This window comes from Podarcis pityusensis, assembly GCF_964106645.2.
Source record: "Podarcis pityusensis genome assembly, chromosome: 1".
Lineage (NCBI taxonomy): Eukaryota > Metazoa > Chordata > Lepidosauria > Squamata > Lacertidae > Podarcis > Podarcis pityusensis.
This window is the reverse complement of record NC_138028.1, coordinates 108,193,376-108,214,304: the sequence shown is the minus strand read 5'-3', so window position 1 is coordinate 108,214,304 and position 20,929 is coordinate 108,193,376. Positions and strand designations below refer to the sequence as shown.

Below are 20,929 nucleotides of genomic sequence, written 5' to 3'. Positions count from 1 at the left end.
ACAAAGGACCATTTGACAGCAGAAAGTATCTGAAAAGATTACATATTGTGTAAATTGGCTTTATTAATTAGAACGAAGTAGTGTTAAGCAGTTCTTAATTGCATGTTCCAATCCTCTAATTGTATTTGTGTTCTGTTTCTTTTTGAATATAATGGAGCAGGGGGGAAAGGGTTTCATTTTCACTGACATAATTATAGCTGGGGGGGGAAACAATAAACTTCTTTCTGAGACACCGGGTGCATTAATTTAGTTTGGTGACCTTCAGTGTAATTATGATTAGATCATTTCCCAACAGAATGAGTGGTGGGTGGAACGTAATGGCAAACACTGACATATCAGGTTGCAGCCCCTTTTTCCAAAAGGGGAGGAACACCACTCTTAAGCACAGGAAAGCATCTGCCAACTTAGCAAGGCTAATATTGACTCCCTCCACGATTAGGGACAAAGTTGACAAGCAAGAACAAAGAAAGTGAAAGCTCATCATTAACCGAGCCCAAACATTTTACTCAAAGGCTGATGGTAAAAAGCCAGTTATTTTAGAACACATACAGAGGATTTTAATCTCAAAAGAGATTCTATTAATTGGATTTGTCCACATTATTTTCATGCTGATGCTAAACTTAATGCTCAGATGTAGCCAATGTTTGAAAACAGGAATTACTTAAACTGAATTAGGCTGCAGTCCTATACCCATTTGTGGGAGTGTCCCAGGGACTTCACCTGAATAAACATGTATAGGATTGCAGTGTTAGGATGACAATGTACCTTTTCTGTGGTGGTCCCCAGCCTGTGGAATGACCTTCCCACCAACACACCGCAGGCAACTGTAGTGAGCTTCTACTTACTCAAGCTTCCGCAGGCCTTTGATACTAGTCAAATGAGTCCTGCTTGCTACAGTTGTCATATGTTATCCTTCTTCTTTATTGGATTGTTTTGTACTTAGTTGCTGTGCAGCAATCCCTCATTTCATGTGAGGGGTCTCTTCCCAGGAGGTTGTGGGGACCATCCAGAACAGTGTGGAAGATGAGTGCAGAAGGAAGGTAGAAGCTGCACAAACCGTCTCTCTTTCTCTTTCATTAACAAAGGCATATGCCAGAACAAAGACGCTTCTGTGAATGGAAAGACTCCATTTGCAGAAGGCCACTACAGTCGTACCTTGGAAGTCGGACGGAATCCGTTCCGGAAGTCCGTTCAACTTCCAAAATGTTCAGAAACTAAATCACAGCTTCTGAGTGGCTGCAGGAAGCTCTTGCAGCGAATCAGAAGCCGCAGAAGCCCCGTTGGATGTTCAGCTTCTGAAAATAGTTCGCAAACAGGAACAGTCACTTCCTGGTTTGTGGCATTTGGGAGCCAAAATGTTCGAGAACTAAGCTGTTCAAAAACAAGGTTACGACTGTAGTGGAAACAACATAGTGTCTTCATTTTTCTTAAGAAAGAGAATAAAACGTAATCTTACTTACAATATCTAAATATATTAAATATATATTATATCATATATTATTTAGAATAATAATATAATATTGGGGGTATCCAATGAAGTAGCTCTGTAAGCACAAGGACTTTGGACTGCACAGTGAAAATACACCTGCCTGTGTACTCCCTAAATCTGTTCTGGGGTTTCCCGCAATGCTCCAGAGCAAAGTTGGGAATGTCACCCTAGGAGAAGATATGGAGGGAAAGTTGACTTTCTCCCTTTTAATAAAATACTTAATTTCAAACATTTCTGATAGTTGGGGAAATATGCTATAGTAAAAAACAATACAATGCACAATAAAATTAAAATCCAAACACAATCTATATTCCAAATAAATTAAAACTTGTAACAATGGGCATCAAGGGCTAACAAAGGCGAAAGTAAATAAAAAAGTATTCAGCAACTGAACTAGCATTGGCATATGCCTTATTGCTCAGGGAAGGGTATGGGTGCCGCCACCGAAAAGACTGCTTAATCTCCTCTGTTTTACCACCATGACCATCATCAATAAAGAACATATAATAAATTGCAAAACAGTCTCTTTAATTTAGTATATGGGTGCACTCCCAGTTGCCATGTAATCCTTGACTGGGTTTAATAAAGATTTCCAGATTCCCATCTAGGATGACTGTGATGAGAGTGTCCACCCAAGCAGACAGCATGCATTCCTCCTTTTAATTTAACTGCATGAAGTGAAAATCTGCTGGTCTGCACAAAGCACTAAAAACCATGAGCAAGCTTTAATGAGCTCAGACACATCCTCTTCTTCACATCTTCCTGCATGGCTGCATCTTCCTAATTTACTTTTAGTTTCAAAGAATATCCACTTCGTATTACACCCTGGTTTACAACAACCAATGATTAGTTGCTAAATAAGCCAACTTCAAATCATGGTTTATGAAGCTGGCTTGTTGTAACAGCCTGTTGCTTGTTTTAAACCAGGATTCTTGGTTCATGCATATTGCTCACCCATGGTTCTTTCAAACTAGTCTTGGCCATGGGGTGAAGGGGAACATGTAGGCCCTACTCTTTGCTGAATCTCTCAGAAGCTTGCCAACATAAGCACTGAACCATGGCATGGTGCAAGTATGAACCAGCCCAAGAATAGCATGTTGTTGTTGTTTTTTAAAAAAAATCTGGATAAGCAGGTTGTTGTATTTAGTGATGTTGCAGTCATATTTCAGTGTAGATAAGGGTTAGCAACAAATATGGGCTAAATACATTTGGCCATTCTCTTCATGATGAGATATCACCATTCATGGATGAATGCCCATTGTATATTGTATATTCAGTAGATGTACAAATAATGTGCATATTCAATTTTTGTAAAAGGCTACAAGTGATAGCCTTATATATGGCACTGAACAAGGAATCATTATAGGCAGTAAATGGAGCATGTGCCAATAAAAAACCAAATCCAAACAAACGTCTCAGATATTTGTTTTTTTGCAATATGAAATGTTTCAAACTAAGACAACAACTCTTTTCTAGTGAATTGTGCAGTAGTAACTGTTAAAGAAAAAAAGCCTTTTGGAAGCTCTGGAAAACAATGTAGAGTGTGCTTTCATAGACACTATTTCCTCATCCTCGTTTTACAGGGGATGGTTATGAGGATGAAATAAAACATGCATGTTATAAGCCATTGCCCTTAAGCTTTCAGATGAAATAGAAAGCGAACACTTCAGCTTTTCTTACCCAATAAATAAGTGATGTTTTAAATTCCAGGTTATGGTTTTGTAGACTTTGACAGTCCAGCTGCAGCTCAGAAAGCAGTATCCGCTCTGAAGGCCACTGGAGTCCAAGCACAGATGGCAAAGGTAAGATAAATGCATTTGGACCACTCGGAGAGTAACCTCAGAAACCTGTGTCCTCCAGTTATTGTTGGACATTTTAACTCCCATCATCCCTCACTGCTGACCATATTGGCTGGGGATAAGAAAAGAGTTATAGTCCAGCAACACCTGGGGAGCCACATATTCTTCACCCCCTGCTCTACACTCTGGTGATAGTGGATCCTTCCTGGCATGAAATCAATGCCTTCTCATCAATGCCTTCTCATAATGGACCTTCTCATGTGTACTTGAAGTCCTCCATCATTTTAAAAAACAAAACATGCTCATGGGGCAAGGTCCTAAACAATCACCTAGGATGATTTTTGACAGTACTACTCTTGGGGTAGTTAGATTTTGTTATCATAAATCTATAGCGATGACAATTTGTCACTTGAAGAGAAACTAAATACTTTACTCAGGAAGTAGTCACCACTTTTGGCTACCTTACAGATCATGCCTGGAATCTTTCCCTCTAATTCCAGTCTCCAGGCATGAGTGTTGTTGATTAATGTAGCCAAAACAGCACACCAACGCAGAGAAAGGAGGTTATCAGTAGAGGAGGGGAAACCCCAAGGTTTGCAACAACAAACCTTTAGGAAGAAAAGGAAGGGGAGATGAAATCTCCAAACAGCCCAATGAAGACAGAATGCTCAGCAGGTACCACTTGTAATACTAAGCTAACCATCAAGACAAAAATTATGTCACTACCAGGCACATATTCTCAGCAGCTTGTTATGACAATGAAACATGCATTGTTTCTTGTTTTCAAAAGATGGAACACAACAGTTTTCAACTCTGCTGTTTATGCTGCATTTATATTTTGGGGGGAAATGCAATTGTCCACATTAAGGCCTATTTACCCATCACCCTTCTTACTCCCCTTAAAAGAAAGGTATGTTGACTTGGTTATGTGTATAATATGCACATATTATATATAATCAGGAACCAAAAGACCAAGCTCTACAGTATGACAACCAGTGTTCTGAGGTCATATAGTACTCCAATATGAAGATGCTTGCAAATAAAACCAGTGAGTGGCAAATTCTTGTAAATAATTGCAACTCCAGCCATCACATACTGTGGCCTAGCACATGGAACTTGGACTAGAAAAATGGCTTACTTTGGAGATGGAGGAAGCCAAATGTCACGCATGGTTCACTCACTAAAAAATAAATTGTGGTATTTTTGTCAGGTTCTACTGATATAGAATCAGCCATTTCAGCCACCAAAAGAAACGTAATCTGATAAAACTCAAGTCAGCCTGAGTAATGCTACAAATGTTCCCATTTTACAAAGGCCAAAGGTTGCCAACAGAATGCATATAAATTAGGAGAAAGAGCAGTCTTGTGGAAAGAACTGAACAGCAGGGGGCGGGAATAAACTTTCTTCAGAATCTGAACTTCATTAAATAGAAAGTCCCTGCCATTTCCTGGAAAAATTTGTATTGGTTATAGCAGCAAAACACTTAATTTTTCTAAAGCATATTCCCCTACTTCCAGTGGTAAGTCAGTGCTTACCTCTCTGCATTAACGGCATATGAAATGAAAGAAGTAGAAAATGACTGAAGAGTGTGAATCTTTGCAGAGTTAGAATAGAGCAGTTCAAAAATAGTCTTTATTTGTATGTCAAACTTTCATAAGACCAGCAAGTGGGAGCCATTGGTGTGGTGGTTGCTCTTGTTGTTATCCAACTACAAGTCAGTCAAAATATAATTACAACAAAAGAGATACATTAATGATAGAGATATAATGATAGAGATATAAAGGTAACAGAACTCTCTGGCATGTGTGGTCATCAGCTGCCAACACATTGTAATAGCAAATCTATTCCAACAATACTGTTTACCTAAAAAGAATATATATAATTTTTTAAGTGACTTGCAACATCCTGAAAAGTATGTACTCCTGTACTCTGGTGCACTAATATATTATAGACATACCCCACTTTTCCACAAGGTTAGTTAACTTTATTGTATTTACTATTTCCCATGTTTTGATCCTCCAATCTTTTGCTGTTTGGGTCCTTATCTTTGTCCAGCTGTGACAGATTATAATACAGGCAGCTGTCAATAATGGGAATTATTGTAAACTATGAGTGATGCAGGTCTACTGCACATACGTATATTGCAATCATTCTTTAAAGTCTATCATTCCAAGTTTGAAAACATAGTACTTTCTAAAATATTCAAGTGACTAAATAATGTGAGAGCCCCTCAGAATGATTAAATATGAAACAAATCTGGCACACCTTTTTTGTCCGTTCTGCTTCTTCTTGAGTAATGTATAAACCAGGGTGGCTTTTTTCAGCTTAGGCAATATTTTTCCAAATTCTCCACTGAGGAACAGTGGAGCTAATAACCTGAAATGTCCTTGGATTAGTTCCAGGACAGCAAAATGAAAACCATATGTCTATTACTTAATGCACATTTTATCACATGCATGCACACTTGCTCTTACTAGATGACTTTCTTGCATTATGGCTGTTCTGTGGGTCTCTGTGTTAATGGTGGTGTCACAATATTTAATATCTAGGCATGTGACGGGTGAGAGGAACACACAAAACAAAAACTGGAAATAGTGCACATTTGTCTCCAATGTTAATGAGCCCTCTTTGTGTGAATTTGGGTGGTGATGCTTTTAAAAGCAGCAACGTGTTTATGGTTATGCTCTTAAATTTCAAACATAAGTTGGAAATACAAGAGGATAGAAATCTGAAAAGGCAACAGTGCTCTGAACTATGTGTATGTGCTGATGGGGTCCACTTATAAAACTCAAAAGGCAATGTGACTATAATTTCATCACCCTTATTACATATGATGAGTGATAAGCATCTAATTCCATAGTATTTGGAATGAGCAGAGTTTCAGTGAGCCAAGGGGAGAGAAAGGGAAATATATTTCACATGTGAATAGCAGAGTTGGCTAACTAGAGATGTCATCCTGGTTCAGGCATGCAGAGACCACATTTTCTAGATTATATGGTGGCCTGGACCTAGTCTGATGGAGAGGATAAACCTGTGTGTGGTTTGAACCATTGCAGACAGAAGCTTACAAGGTTCAAGGTTCCTTTGCTTGCTTATTTTGAAAATCTCACACAGAAAGCTAACATGTCACAGAGAACACTAGCCTAGAACCTGTACATCTAGTTTGCTGTAGACTGAGCACTATGTCTACTAACCTGCATCAAGAAGGAAATCTCGATTTAGCCCATAGGTAAGCTTAATTTTTTGTGTAATGCAAGGGACCGTTATTTACCTTTATGTTGGCTGGTTAAAGGGGTTAGGACTATAAAGTTAGGCAGCTGACAACATTGTTATATAAATAAAAGGGTTCAGGAGATGACATCTTAATGTGTTTGCTCTTCCACAAAACATTTCCTATTTTTAATAAGGGCTATTGATGCTGTGTCTTGATATCTGGGTGTGCTGTGTAATCTTAAAATATATAGTATGTTTGCTTTTATAAACAAATTGCTTATGAGACAGCTTAAAGTTTTCCCTGTAGGGCCTTAGCAGTTTCCTTTATGGTTATTTTCTGTCCTCTTCTTATGTTGCTTTTGTCACCTGATGACAAAAGACATCTCCTTACTCCCCTCTACCACCTTCTCACTCTTTGGAGAAGGTACAGCTCTGAGCTGGGCTTCTAATGGCTTTCTGTAAACTCCCTTTAATCTTACTGCCACCCCACATACGATGTACCTGCATCCTTCCCATCTGTAATGTAGCCAAATAAGTGGCATGTGGTGCAATACAGTAATTTTATTAAAACAGAAGTTATGTGATCACTTAGTGCACAGAAGGCTATGGTTTCTGTTATGTTTTATCCCCCCCCCCTTTGTTACATATAAAGCAATGGTAGTACTAATACTATTCTATTATGCCAACCCTTGCTACCACCACTCAAACACACTCTAAACACCTCCAGTTCTCACCCCAACTACCACCCAGTCTGAAACTCAACTTATTCTCTGAAGTCTCACACCAGTGTTGAGGCTCCCTCTCAAACTCTTATTCAGTCACCACTCACTTCCAGCATTCCAAGAACTCTCTCCTTCTCCCAGCCTAACACATACCTTAATTTAAATACCATAATTACCTACACATTTACCTTAATTACTCTAATATCATGACATACACACACAATTATATTTACTTAAACACCAGAACATCACCATAGACAGTAGAGTGAGATGTCTCTTACAACATACTTACTCTGGACCACTGCTTGGTCTCTTGGATTACGTGAACTCAAGTTTACTTCTTAAGTTGATTGTGTTAGTTTGCCTACTCCGCCCAACTTCCATGAGCTCAGTGCAATGTTAAAATGAAGTCTGAACACCTATACATGCCTACAGTATATGCCCATTGATTTAATTAACTGAGAGTTCCTCTTACAAAATGAAAAGTATTTATTTTTATTTTTTCCCCATGAATGCTTTTGGCTTTTTGTGGTCCTCTCAGATAAGGTTAGTGGAATACACATGGAGCTTCTAAAAGGTCTCATTGCATTGTTTTCTTAACAAAGCCCTGAACATCTTCATACAAAGGGTTGTCCTCTTATCCAAAAGGCACTTAGGAATGTCTCCATTCTCATGAATTGAAAAGAAACGCTGTTTCAGATTTGCTCAGCTATGTTCTTGTACCATAGTCTGGCGAAAAATAAAGGCCCCTTTCAGCCATGCTGCTTGTCTTGTTTGAATGCCACTATAATCAGGAAGCAGATACTGTCTTTTGTGTTCATACATAGATTTAAGACCAGTATGAATGGCACACCATTTTCCTGTTTCAGTGAAGCTTTCTAGTAGCAGTGCTGAAAGTTCCGTGATGGAATTGAATCAAGGAATCTTGTGCTAAGCTCTATGAGGTTAAGACTTCTCTTCCTTCACTATGCCCTGTGAGGAGGAAGAAGAGGCTAGGGAGGCAGGCACAGACAACATTAGGGCCTGCTCCAGTGGGACTGTCCCCTCCCATCGGGCTAACTTTGTTTTAGTCCTTTAGAATCATAAGCTGCCTTGGGTGCCCACACAGAAAGGCATATATGAATGCAGTGAATGAATGAGGTACTAGATTGTGATTGTCAGCACTGAGTCGCAAGCTGAGGAATAATTTGGTCATAATTGCACTAATGTGCCAAAGACTCCCATATTATTGTGGGTTGCTACACACGTTTCCTCTGGCAATTCTTAGATCATTTGGGGGATGGGGGTGCAATCTTTCCTCAGGTGGCAAGTTGTTGAAAGAGTTACATGAGCATCATTTCACTTCACTACCTATGTATATCCCTTGTTGGGAAGCAAGTAACTTACTGAACCATGATATACATGGAAATTTCTCCCCTGCCATTGCAATGGAACCAAGTTCTATGAACCAGAAAGGATTATCAATCATGCCTACTGAAAATGTTGCCATACAGTGTTAACTTTGCTTCTGTTGGCATTTTTTATATTTGACTAGATAATGCAAAGTGTGTTTCTTGTTTTTGGTTTTTGGTTTTAATTCCCCCCTTTCTCTAACTAGTTTAAAGCTGCAGTTCTATACCCACTTACTGGGAAGTGATCCCCATGGAACATAATGGATCTGTGTTCCCTGTCTCTCTCTCCAGCTTTCAAAGAGAGCTAGATAAATACATATGGTGGTCCCCATGTGTTGGGATATTGTTTTGGTGCTCCCAGCATTCTGAGAGCTTCTACTAACATGGTCTTTTAAGGAAATCTGCAATAAGCCCCACTAATCTTTTGGAACTTCCTGAGGGTCACAGCCTTTCTGCAGAGCAAAGAGAATGCAAAGCTGCTTGCAAGTATATTAAAACATAACAAAAGTTATTAAAGCAACAGTTAATTTTTAAAATATTAAGTGGGAGGAGGGGGACACCTATATGAGAGCAGCCAGATTGGATTGGATCCAGCCTTGCTTACAGTAGACCTACTGAAATCAGTAAGTTAGTTGTGGCTAATATAAGACCCATCAATTTCAATTGCTTTATTCTAAGGATGACAATTTATCAGCAGAGGCTATGAGAGGAGGCTACATAGCCAATGTTCCCAGACAGAGAATTACATAATGTAGACTCCATGATAACTAGAAAAAAAGGCCCAGCTTTATATTACAACTTGGCTCTACAAATTTGGGAACATGAATGAAGGATTCAGCCACAGACCTCAAAGGCCATGGAGGTATATCCACGGTGGCTGCAATTCATCCATAAAAACTTCTACAACATACGAATTTTGTTGCAATTATGATGTTTCCTGCCTCTGCTGATCTTTTCCCCTATTTTGTGCACCTATTGCACAATATAGGCAATTTGAGGCACCATTCCAAACTAAATAAATACAACCACTTTTCTTTTTTTAAAGAGGCTTAGTATTTCAACTTGTTCGGGAGGGGGGGAACTTCTAATTATAGAGATTGTGATTTCAAGGGTGAGCTCTGTGTTCTAAGCGGTCTTGGAGCACAATTATTTCAACTTCATGCTTCATGTACTTTTTAAAAGGAAAAACAGGATGTGCGTGAAGACGAAAACCATATGATTAAACAATTAACCGTGCTGTTAGCATTACAACAGCATTCATTGTAACAAAGTACCTTTAAATAGTTCCTTGAGATCAATGAACAAAAACAATAACCATGCTAATTTATTTTATTTTATTTTATTTTATTTTGAGAGAGGACCCTGATAATTAGCTGACTAATGTAGACTTGGGAGTTCTTTTTTACTGATGCATTTTTGTGGCTGTTCCAGACCAGAAATAAAGCCATATATGGATGCCTAGTTCAACCCATTTGCTGAATGGGTCAGAGCAGTAACTGACAGCACTGCAGCTGAAGCTGAATAGTTTTACATTTAACTGTGGGTGCATCTTCAGTGATACACATGAGCACTGCTTCCATGGGAAGGCAGGCCAGCTAGGATCGAATCCCTTTTGCCAAAAGGGTCTTCCATACAGTCACATGTTTTCTGAATGGCTGTCTGTTAGCCGTGACCCTTTGCAATGGAAGAGAAAACAGATGTTTTATCATGCTGCCAAGTTGTTGGGGCTTTTTTCCCCCCTTGCATGTTAGGAACAGTTCTACACACAGGGAGTTTTTGTTAATTAGTTTCAGATGATGACTGGGAGTTTTACACCATGCAGGACCTCCAGTTACTACTCTTCTATCCAACAACCCACCCCCATCTGCCACCCCTGCCCTGCTCAAGTCGATGCTCACGGCTGGCTGTCCCCATTTCTTAATAAATGCTGAGCATAGCTTTATGCTTATTAGATACTTAATCCCTTGAGTGCCTAAGGAAGAATAACATGCATACATACAGAAGAACGCTAACTTAAAATCAGCCTTGTTTTGATATGCTTGAGGAGAAGCAAATAAGTGAATTCAGCAGACTCGAAAGCTTTTAGTTCTAAGTTACCTTACCTCCCTTTTTGTTAGTGGAAGCCCAACACAGGAGTTCTTCTTTTGCAAGGACCAGTTTACTTCTTGTATTTATTATTCAATGTGGTGCGGTATAAAACATAACTATAATAAATGCAATAAAACAATACAATCCCTTCAAAACAGAAACACAGCAGCACATTTTTATACATAATCTCAAAAATCTTTACAGAAACAGAAACAGGACAACAGTATTATAAAATATCATAAAACATCCACAATGCAGTGTGGAAGGTGAAATAAAAGCTGGCATCAATTATCTGGGAATGCTTATCCAAAAAAATATAGGTATTTAAAAGGTAACTGAGACAAACCACTGTTGGTGCCTTTTGTATTGCATAAAGTGGGTGCCATCATTGAGAAGCCCACTGCTGTGTTGCTGCCTGATGTATTTTTTGGTTAGGCCGAAAAGCATCCTCTACCTAAAAGTGTTGCTGTGTTATTCTTCCTTTCTTTTTACTAGCTAGACCTGCTACAAATTGCTGAGGTGACACATACGCTTTCTGAATAATTTTGTATTGTATATTCAGTTTCATTGTCTCGCCTTTGAGAAGCATGTGCTTCTCGTGAGTCTTTGCTATATGGATTCTCAGAGCCTGATCGTGCATGGAAGTTGCCCTCACTTTAAATTTGTTACTGCTTTGTATGAACGCCTTGGGGTGTTTGTACTATTCTCATGTCATCTGTTTATTCATAATCTGCATCTTTATATAATGTTAAGATAGAGCCAACGACTTCTTAGTCTTCCCTGTCAAAGAGAGAATGAAATAGTGTATATAAATATGGAAGGCAGCTTCAGGAGGCAGAAGAAGAGCTCCTGATCATACATGCTCGAATTTATCTCAAGCTCACTCAAACAAGATAGTTAGAGCCAAATACTCCAGTGCAAACATACAGATTCTCTTTCTGTCTACAACTGTCCTCACCAACTTCAGGGGGTTGACTAGGAGTCCTGAGGTGGATTTTTAGAGGGGGAATTGGCAACAGAAAACCTATGGGCAGAAGGGTCTCCTACTTGCACATCAGAATCTTTGAACCCGAGCCATGGTTTTTTGACCAACTCTGAGCAAAGCCACTTTATTCTGCAGAACTTTTGAAATAGGCCTTGTGATCTGTTGTAGACTTTCATGTGAATCGTCTTAGCTAACTGATTAAAATTGGGACAATTTTTCCAGGGATGCAGGATCCAGCATGGCAAAAGCCCTTCCATGGTGCAGCAAATACATTCCTTTTTATCTATTTATTTTCCCATGAATGTAATTCTAGAGATGATAATGGCTTATGTTGTCAGAAGAAGGAAGAGCTTATTCTGTGAATGATAGTAACGATGAATAGATGTAATCATACATTTTGGCCATAGCCGTTTCTCTAGTTTCATTGATCTCGTAGGGAAGTCTTGAGAGACTGCTATTCAGTGACTTCAAAATTACACATTTAGCTACGACTGCTGTTGGTACCACTTTATTGTGGAGACTTTCAGAGCAAAGTAAGTCTCATGGGTACAATTTTATGTTCAAAATTTCCAATATTCTTCTGAAAAGTAATATTATTTTTATTGCTTTTTTTCCAGCAACAAGAGCAGGATCCAACTAATCTATATATTTCCAATTTGCCACTTTCAATGGATGAACAAGAGCTGGAGAATATGCTGAAACCTTTTGGGCAAGTTATCTCTACAAGAATACTTCGTGATTCCAATGGCACAAGTCGTGGGGTTGGCTTTGCAAGGTACGATGGTAGCTGTCTTTTATACCACTCCATGAATAGAATCTTCAGAACAATTATAGTTAAAGTAAAATGAAGGTGCTTAGCAAAGGAAAACAGTATCTTACCATGACACGAAACACAAAACAAAGATGGTAGGACTGATCATTTAACCAAAATATTAATGGGTCAAATAATATTCAAGGATGCATGGCATGCACCTATTAGTACTGTAATAGAGAATTGTGCAAATGTCAAATATTGGCATTAACAGCTTATTATTAATGTACCAGCCACAAAAGACAAAAGGGTATGTTTAAAGGTGGGTGTGGTTAAAGAACATAAGAGTTATAGTCTAAATCAGCATGGCAGCTGGGGCTGATGGGAATTATAGTCCAAAACTGCTGAAGGGCACCAGGTTTGGAAAGGCTGGTCTTAGAAGAATGGGTGTGGGGCCTGAATTTTGAAGAAAAATGGGTTTTCACACCACACTTGCTTTAAGGTGCAATTTGAATTTTATTGCTCTCTTGCAGTTACAAGATGGGACACAACTGACACAAGGGCAATATTGACTTATTAGACAATATTAAACTGCAATCAAACAAGTTGTTAGTTGCCTTCTATTCCAATCCTAATATTGCTGCCTTATTCTTTGCATGTTTTTAATTGGCTCAGTTATTTTAAGGGTTCTTACACAATGAGTACTCAGAAATAATTACCCAGTATTGCCATATCCATACAAAGGTAATATACAAAGTTGAATTTGATTAGTAATTACACACAAGAAACCTGTTAGACTAAATAAGGAAAACTGTATTCATACCCAAGACAAGTTGAATTTCCTTTTTAGATAGTTCCAATGTGCAATGAGAAAAACACTGCCATTTGAATGTTTACTTTCAGTGTTTAATAGTGGAACAATAATTGGGGGAAAGCATAAATCTTATCCAAAATTTATTTTTTCAAAACACACAATTAAAGCATCCTTCTTACACACATACAAAAATGTGCAAGCACTGCATAGAGCTTGTAGGAGGAGCCGGGGAGAGACAGTGAGATAGACAGATATGGACACAGACATAATTCCAAACCATAGGAAGCTTCTTCATAATGAGTCAGATCACTGGTCCATCCATCTCAATATTGACCAATAGCATCCCTCAATGAGATTTTCCAGTCATAAATTCTGGGAAGTAAGCCAGGAACACACAACATTCAAAGCATGTGTTCTACCACTGAGCTATGGCCTCTCTCCCTGGTTTGGCACTACAGGAACAAGCCTTGGGTTCATCTACTAAGATTTACTGCCTCCCTTTTTTGTCAGAAAACTGCAGTTGGCCCACTTTGCATGTGTTGGCAAACAATGGCCAGCAAGCCATGAGGAAAGACATCACAGTTCACAAAGGGATGGAGGGAGTGCACAAGTCATATGTTTATCCACATACTGCCCAAGCCTTGTTTTGTCATTACGACTGGACTGGGCTGGAGGCTTTGTCATTGTGACCTAATAAGAAAGCAAAACATGTGCAAGTCAATATTACACAGTTATCTCTTTTTTTGTCTTTTACACAGGATGGAATCGACAGAAAAATGTGAAGCAGTAATTGCTCATTTTAATGGGAAATTTATTAAAACACCCCCAGGAGTTTCAGGTAGGTCTAAGTATTCTTCTGAAAATGTTACAATCTAATGATTCCTGTAACTAGATTATGCAAGCGGCACCTGCATAACACCACCTCTAAAAGGGGGGTGAACAGCACTACAATATCCCTGTTACATACTGTCTGGAGCCCTGAGGAAGGACACTCTGTGCTGTTCAGGCCCCTGGGGGGCCGAGGGAGAAATTTCAGGAATGCAGAAACATCTCTTCTTTCTTACCTTTCCCGTGAGTCCTTCCCCGTGGGCTAGTAGGCTTGTAGACCCAATACGAATTCACACACCTTTACTTGAACATCCAAATCATCATTCCCAGAATGTATTCATGAGGGCACATGCAACTTGTGAACTGAGCAAGTGAGCATAGTTGGTAGTATTTCTGTGATCACAGCAGCATTTTCTTTACATTATAGAGGTTTGCATATAATAGGAGAAGCACTGAGAATACTGTAACACTGACAAGGGAAGGTAGCTCTCTGAATTTGTATTACACAGCTCCAGTCTGCTGCTGAGTATGGGCAGAGAGATTAAGGGTGCTGTTGACTCCAGTGATCCAACTACTGTGCTTGTAGTCAAGCATTATCCCATTTTCTGTAAAACCACGTGAGCCTGGACACTGAAGACCCTGAATATAGGCCGTTGCTACTCTGAGCATTGTAACATTCTGCTGCTTTACAAGGATTGCTCTGAAGCTTCGGGCACAGGTCCTCCAACAGCTATAAATAGTTCTAGATAAGGTGTGCAGGGAGGGGAACAAATAAGGCTTATTTAATTAGTCCCCTTTTCCTGTGGCTTTGCGAGCTTGTTCAATAGTGCTGAAGGTGAATGAATCTCGATGAGAAAACCTGATACCCAAATACCAAATGAAGATAATAATTTTAGATTCCCCCGTCTTCCTGTCTAAATTAACTTGCATCTTTCTAGTGCAAAAAAATTAGCAAGGAAACAAAAAAGGTCCATGAGGTGTTCTCCTAATGCTGCTTAATTTATTCATTTGCTGCTGGGAGACTCCAAACCCATCTTATGATGGAAAGCTGTCAGCTCATGATAATTGATTGCACTTCTTACTATGGGCTCTTTTGAAGCCAAGAGTTGACACCCTTTTACTATCAGCCTCTGCCAGGGAGTAGCAGATTATTGCTGGATAGGACTAAATTAATATGACCAGAAAGACAGAAGACAATAACAGAGTGAGAGAGGAAATTTACTATACAATAAATAGTGCTTTTCTTTGACTTTCTGGGGATAGTAAAATGGTATCCTATAAGAAAGATGAGACATAGTAGCATGCATGGCAGAATTCAGGTGAAGAAAGAAATCAAAGGTAGGGTATTCATTTTTATTTATTTTTCTTACATTTATATCCTGTCTTTGTTTCATCATGGAGCCCAAGGCTGCATACATGTGATTCCCTGGTGGTTGTTCATCCAGGCAATGGCCATCCTCAGACCTGCTGAACTTCAGCAAGGTCATGACCTCATGTACCTTCAGACTATATATCCCATGTTTTAGTTCTCTCTCCTCTCCCCCCCCCCCCCCGGTGTGGGTGGTAGCCACACATTCTTCAAAATGGAGTTTCAATGTAGAATTTCCCAGGATGCCCCCAGTGCAAAAAAAGAGAAAGATAATATACTTCCTTTTCCCATGTTACTGCAAACACCTGTGGTTTAGGTAACTGGGCTGATTTAGCAACCAGCCACTTTTGAGCAGCCTGACTCTGACCAGCAGAATACACAGTCTGATGGGGCAAGGTAAATTAACCTTTGCTATGCCATACTCCTATCATTACTAAGAAACTCTCAGTTCTCATGTTACAGGAACTAACCTTTAACAGACTCCATAGCAGCTACTGCCTTTAGAGCTATACAAATAGCAGCAGACTTAGTGACAAATCTGGGTTGAGGTTAGTATCACTATTAGGAGGGACATGGCTAATTCTTCAAAGCACTGAGGGTACCGAGGATTGAAGCAAATGCTCTACCACTGAACTATAGCACTTTCCCAGATGTTATAGAATTTGCAGCATAATTTTGAATGGTTGGTTATTTGTGGTTGACTTAGCTCTTGCAGGTGATCCCACATGGAGGCCTATGGGATCTCCCTTCTCAGAGTAGGTAATCAAAGTCATTTTCCACTACACCACATTCCTTGCCTCATAATTACATGTGTGCGCACACACATATGCCTTCAGCTGACCTTGTTATGTTACTGGAGTCCTATGTGTGTCTTCAGTCATCTGTCTCATTTGACCTTCACTTTGTTTCTTGGCTTTGTGAGAGAGGGCAGGCATTGCTTCACTCCCAAGTTCAGGAGACGCGCCATTAGCAAAGCTCTTCCCAGGTAAAGGGCAAGGAATAATCTGCAGCATGAAAATGCTTGTAACGCCAAGTTTCACAGAAACTAGGGTAAATTGGCAAATTTCAGTTGGATGGGGGAAATGGCGTAATGGATGGAGAATCCAGAAGATGGCAATGGAATAGGTGTGGGAGGAGGAGGAACATCTGTTTAAGAAAAGCATGATGTCATAGTGCAGCTTAGCTAAAATAACGAGAGTTTGGAACTGAAAATGGAATAGCTAAATAGTTTTATAAGAAAGGAGGTCGGGCCTCCTGGATAGTGTGAAGCAGATCAGGAAATTCTTGTGCAAACAGACTCAAGTAGACTAGACCAGCTGGTAACAAAATATGTGCATACTTCGTTTTAGTAGGGTTTTTTTTGTAAATTTGTATGTGGAAACACTACATTAAAATGTCAGAGTGCACAAACAGATCAACTCTGAAGATTACACTTCGTGCCATAGTCTCAGGCACAGCCTGTGGTAGCTACAAGGTAACATTAAAGCAGCCTTCCACTACCTGGTGCTCTCCGGATGTTTTGGATTACATCCTGTTTCCTTCAGAGGCCAACCAGATGCCTAAGGGAAGTCTGCAAGCATTGGAGCCCAACAGCTCTCTCCATCACTCACCACCAGATCAGACATCATCCATGTACCATATTTTTTGCTCTATAAGACTCATTTTTTCCCTCCTAAAAAGTAAGGGGAAATGTGTGTGCGTCTTATGGAGTGAATGCAGGCTGCACAGCTATTCCAGAAGCCAGAACAGCAAGAGGGATTGCTGCTTTCGCTGTGCAGCGATCCCTCTTGTTGTTCTGGCTTCTGAGATTCAGAATATTTTTTTTCTTGTTTTCCTCCTCCAAAAACTAGGTGTGTCTTATGGTCTGGTGCGTCTTGTGGAGCTAGGATATTTTTGCCTCAATCTTTTCCCCCCAACTTGACTAGCAGCCATTGCATTATCCTCCATTAACTCATGGTAGCAAATTCCATAGTTTTAACTGTGTGTTGTGTCAAGAAGCGCTTCGTTTTTTCCATCTTGAATATCCCAACAGTCATCTTCATTAGATGACTCTGGGGTCTAATACTGTATGAGTAGGAGAAAAATGTAGCTCGTACCTGCTTTCTCCATAGCGTACATGATTTTTTAAATGTCTGTATCATTTCCCACTTTACTCACTCCCCTGCCTCTTCCAAAAAAGATATTGTAACTTTTCCTCATAGTGGGACTAGCCCAGTTGCAGCCATTTTGGTTTTCCGTTTTCTGCACTTTTCCCAGCTCTACAATATCCTTTCTGATCCAAATTGCACACCGTATTCCAGGTGACGTTATACCATAGATTTGAATAAAGGCATTACAATAGTAGCAAATTTTATTTTTTGATGCCTTTCAAATGATCCCTAACATAGAATTAGCATTTTTCATAACTGCCACACTGGTTTGACATTTTCATTGACCAATTAATTCATCACAATCAATGTTAGAAATGTGACTAACAAATATAATAAATAATAATAACCTCATCCCTGTCCTGATCATTCACCACCATCCCAGGCCCCCATCAATGTGGGGTTAGTAAATGTTTTGCTTCAGTGCTCACCATCTTGCGCTTACCTATCTTGAATCGCATTTGCCATTTTAATGCCCATTCACTCAGTTTAGACATTCACTTTTGGAACCGCTTGCAATCCCTTTTTTGCAATCTCTTTCTGGCTTTAAGCACCCTGAATAATTCTCTGTCATATGCAGACTTGTCTGCCTCACTTCTTATGTGGATCATTTATGAACAAGTGTAAAGGCACTGCTCCTAATACAGGTCCTTGAGGGGAAATCCCTTCCACTGTGAGAAAAGTCAATCCATAAAGGGCTTGTCCTCTTATCCTGTAACTGCTAATTTTACTCAGGCACCTTTAGTGGGGAACATCATCAAATATTTCTTTGAAAGCCCAAGTGTACATTGCTGATTCAGTCCAAAACAGCACATAAGAATGTGAGTTACCATTTTAAGTTCAACCCACAATGCTGTCAAAACCACAGCAGGAGTGGAATTGCCACAACACCTTGGAACATTCAAGCTGATTGTTTGATTCTGTGCCACCCATCCATGATATCAGTTTTGTTTTTAATCACTCTGACATACACAATTCTAACATGGGTTGTATATTTTGTGAAACAGCGCATTTCTGTAGGCATCTTTGTCTGTCTGGGATGTTACATAACTGTAGATTTGTGAGGAAGGAAATTATTAGCAAAAAGTGTGGCAAGCCAAGACTACAACAGCATTTCCACTCAGTGATTAGGGATAACAAGGAAAAAGAGGGAAGGACTCTATTTCAGCCTGATGCTGGTGGTGCATTTAGATAATGGAGTATGACTGAGACAAGCATTGCCACTCCTGAAATTGTGCTGTGTTAAACTTCAAAAACAGAACAAGAACTATAATGAAGGACATGAGCGCTTGACTTGGAGCTTGGAAACTGGGTTATTGTGTTTTACCAGCTTGCTTAGTAAACTCAATTCTTCAGCCTGGGTTTCATGTCTGTAAAATAGGAATAATGCTTGCATGGGTCACCTGCATATGTTATCAGATTAAGTAAAAGCCACCTGCTAGCTCATCATGTAATATGATACTTGTATAGAACAAGACAGAAAACGCTGAAAGTCACCTTTCTGGCTTGCACAGTGGAAAGAGTTAAAAAAGCACTCAAACTGGAAAGAGTTAAAAAAAGCACTCAACCCTTTTGCAGCATCTTTGTATCTATGCCCTTAACCATTAGTTGCATGGTTGTCAAAAGTAATTTACTCTCTCAGAGAACCCTTTTCTGTAGAAATCTGTGGTACTGGAACAATACGTAAGTAAAGGGATGCTGTTGAAACACTCAAAGGGTGTTTTCATTTAACGAAAGGACCAGACATGGAAACCACAGAAATGAATTCAAGTGGCTTCTGCTCATAACTTGCCACTTTTTCTTTTGAATGCAGAGCTCAGAGTTAGCCTTCCAAGATTCTGCTGGCTTATGAAAATAAGAAATGCATGCCAGAACATATACTGTGTGTCCTGAAAGCAATTTTTAGTGTCCTCATTCAGTAATCCAACCAGAGCACCAATGTAAATAATGTTCAGTGAATACCTGTATCTAATTAGTTTCTTTCATGTGTTGCATAAAGTAGCACAATAAACATGTAGCTTTTTTTGATGGCCATTTTGTGTCAATCCTAGGTCTTCCTACACAGATTTAAATGTTGTTTAAGTCATTTAAGTGACTGACCTCAGCCCTAAAGCTGTTTGTTTGGAAGTAAACCCCATTGGTTTCATTAGGGCCATTGCACACATGCACATCAATCACTTAAGTGCATGAGTGAATAAGCCAAAGTAGACTTAATGCCAGAGGCAAAGAAAACTACTTTTGCCTCAGATACAGTATTTTTAGATGAAGTTGAGTTGGACTAGCTGCTAGCAATGAAGTGACAGAGCACGTAGGTGTGACTTCGTGTATATAGCACATCTGTAACCAGAAACTTATGAGGGGAGAATTCTCTGTAAACCAGGGGTCAGCAAACTACGGTCCCTGGGCCAGATTAGGCCCGCCCGGTCATTTAAGAACCCACCACCCACCGCAAAGCCGAGACACCCGGCGATCGCAACAGGAGGAAGAGGCCAAGCAGTGGCGGCTCTGGCAATCAAACGCCGTGCCTGGTTTACCTCAGCGCAGCGCGGGGACATTTCTGCCAATCAAACGTTGTGCCTGGTTTACCTGGTTTACCTCAGTGGCCTTTGCTTGCTAACTTACCCCGATATCATTAATATTATTATTAGTATTTGTATTGTTTTGTGCCCCCAAAAGCTGAGTGCGCGGGGGGAGTTAGATGGTGGAAGGACAAAAATCCTCTTTCCTCTCTTTCTGTCTGCTTTCCCACCAGCCTTTCTCCTCTTGTTCTCCCTCCAAGTCAGGCCATTGGGGAAATAGTAGTAGTAATAATAATAATCTTCCTCCCATCGCCATCGCCACCACCGCTCTGGTGCTCCTGTGGGCCAGAGAGCGGAGTGGATGAGCTCACTCTGCCTACCCGCTTCACAAAAAGCAGCGGTGGCAGCTCTTTCTCTAGGCGGGGAGGAAGCCTGTTTCATGCCATCGCTGCCAGCCCTTTGGCAAATGAGGCAGGTAGCAAACTGGGAAGGCGGCTAGGGGTTGGGGGGAGGACTACTTGCCCCACTTGCCTCTTCTTCCAGCTCCACTCCCCTGGTGCTGCTTCCCCAGAGCCGCCATCTCTCCTTCGCCTCGGCCATTCTCTGCATATTGAACTTGCCTCCCTTTTCTCTGTGGGGCGATTGTGGGTCTGTGTGTGTGTATGTTTTGGGGGGTGGCAGGAGGATGAGCAGCATGGTAGTGGGTGAGCTTGTCTGTTGAGGAGCCTTCCCCACCCCGCTTTAATGCACACTATTTTATTTTATTACACCTGCCCTTCCCCCGCCCCATTATTCCCAGTGTGTACAGGAATTC

The 20,929-nt window shown here is 40.1% G+C and overlaps 1 protein-coding gene across 4 annotated transcripts in view; it reads left to right on the top strand.

Moving 5' to 3' along the window:
• The window catches only part of RBMS1 (RNA binding motif single stranded interacting protein 1), a 121,122-nt gene that overhangs the window by 86,169 nt on the left and 14,024 nt on the right, over positions 1–20,929 (top strand). For all 4 annotated transcript variants that reach the window (XM_081008369.1, XM_081008368.1, XM_081008367.1 and 1 more), the window contains exons 4-6: positions 3,200–3,291; positions 12,305–12,462; positions 14,011–14,090. In XM_081008369.1, the coding sequence (XP_080864495.1) occupies positions 3,200–3,291; positions 12,305–12,462; positions 14,011–14,090 (330 nt within the window). The remainder of the gene's footprint in view (positions 1–3,199; positions 3,292–12,304; positions 12,463–14,010; positions 14,091–20,929) is intronic.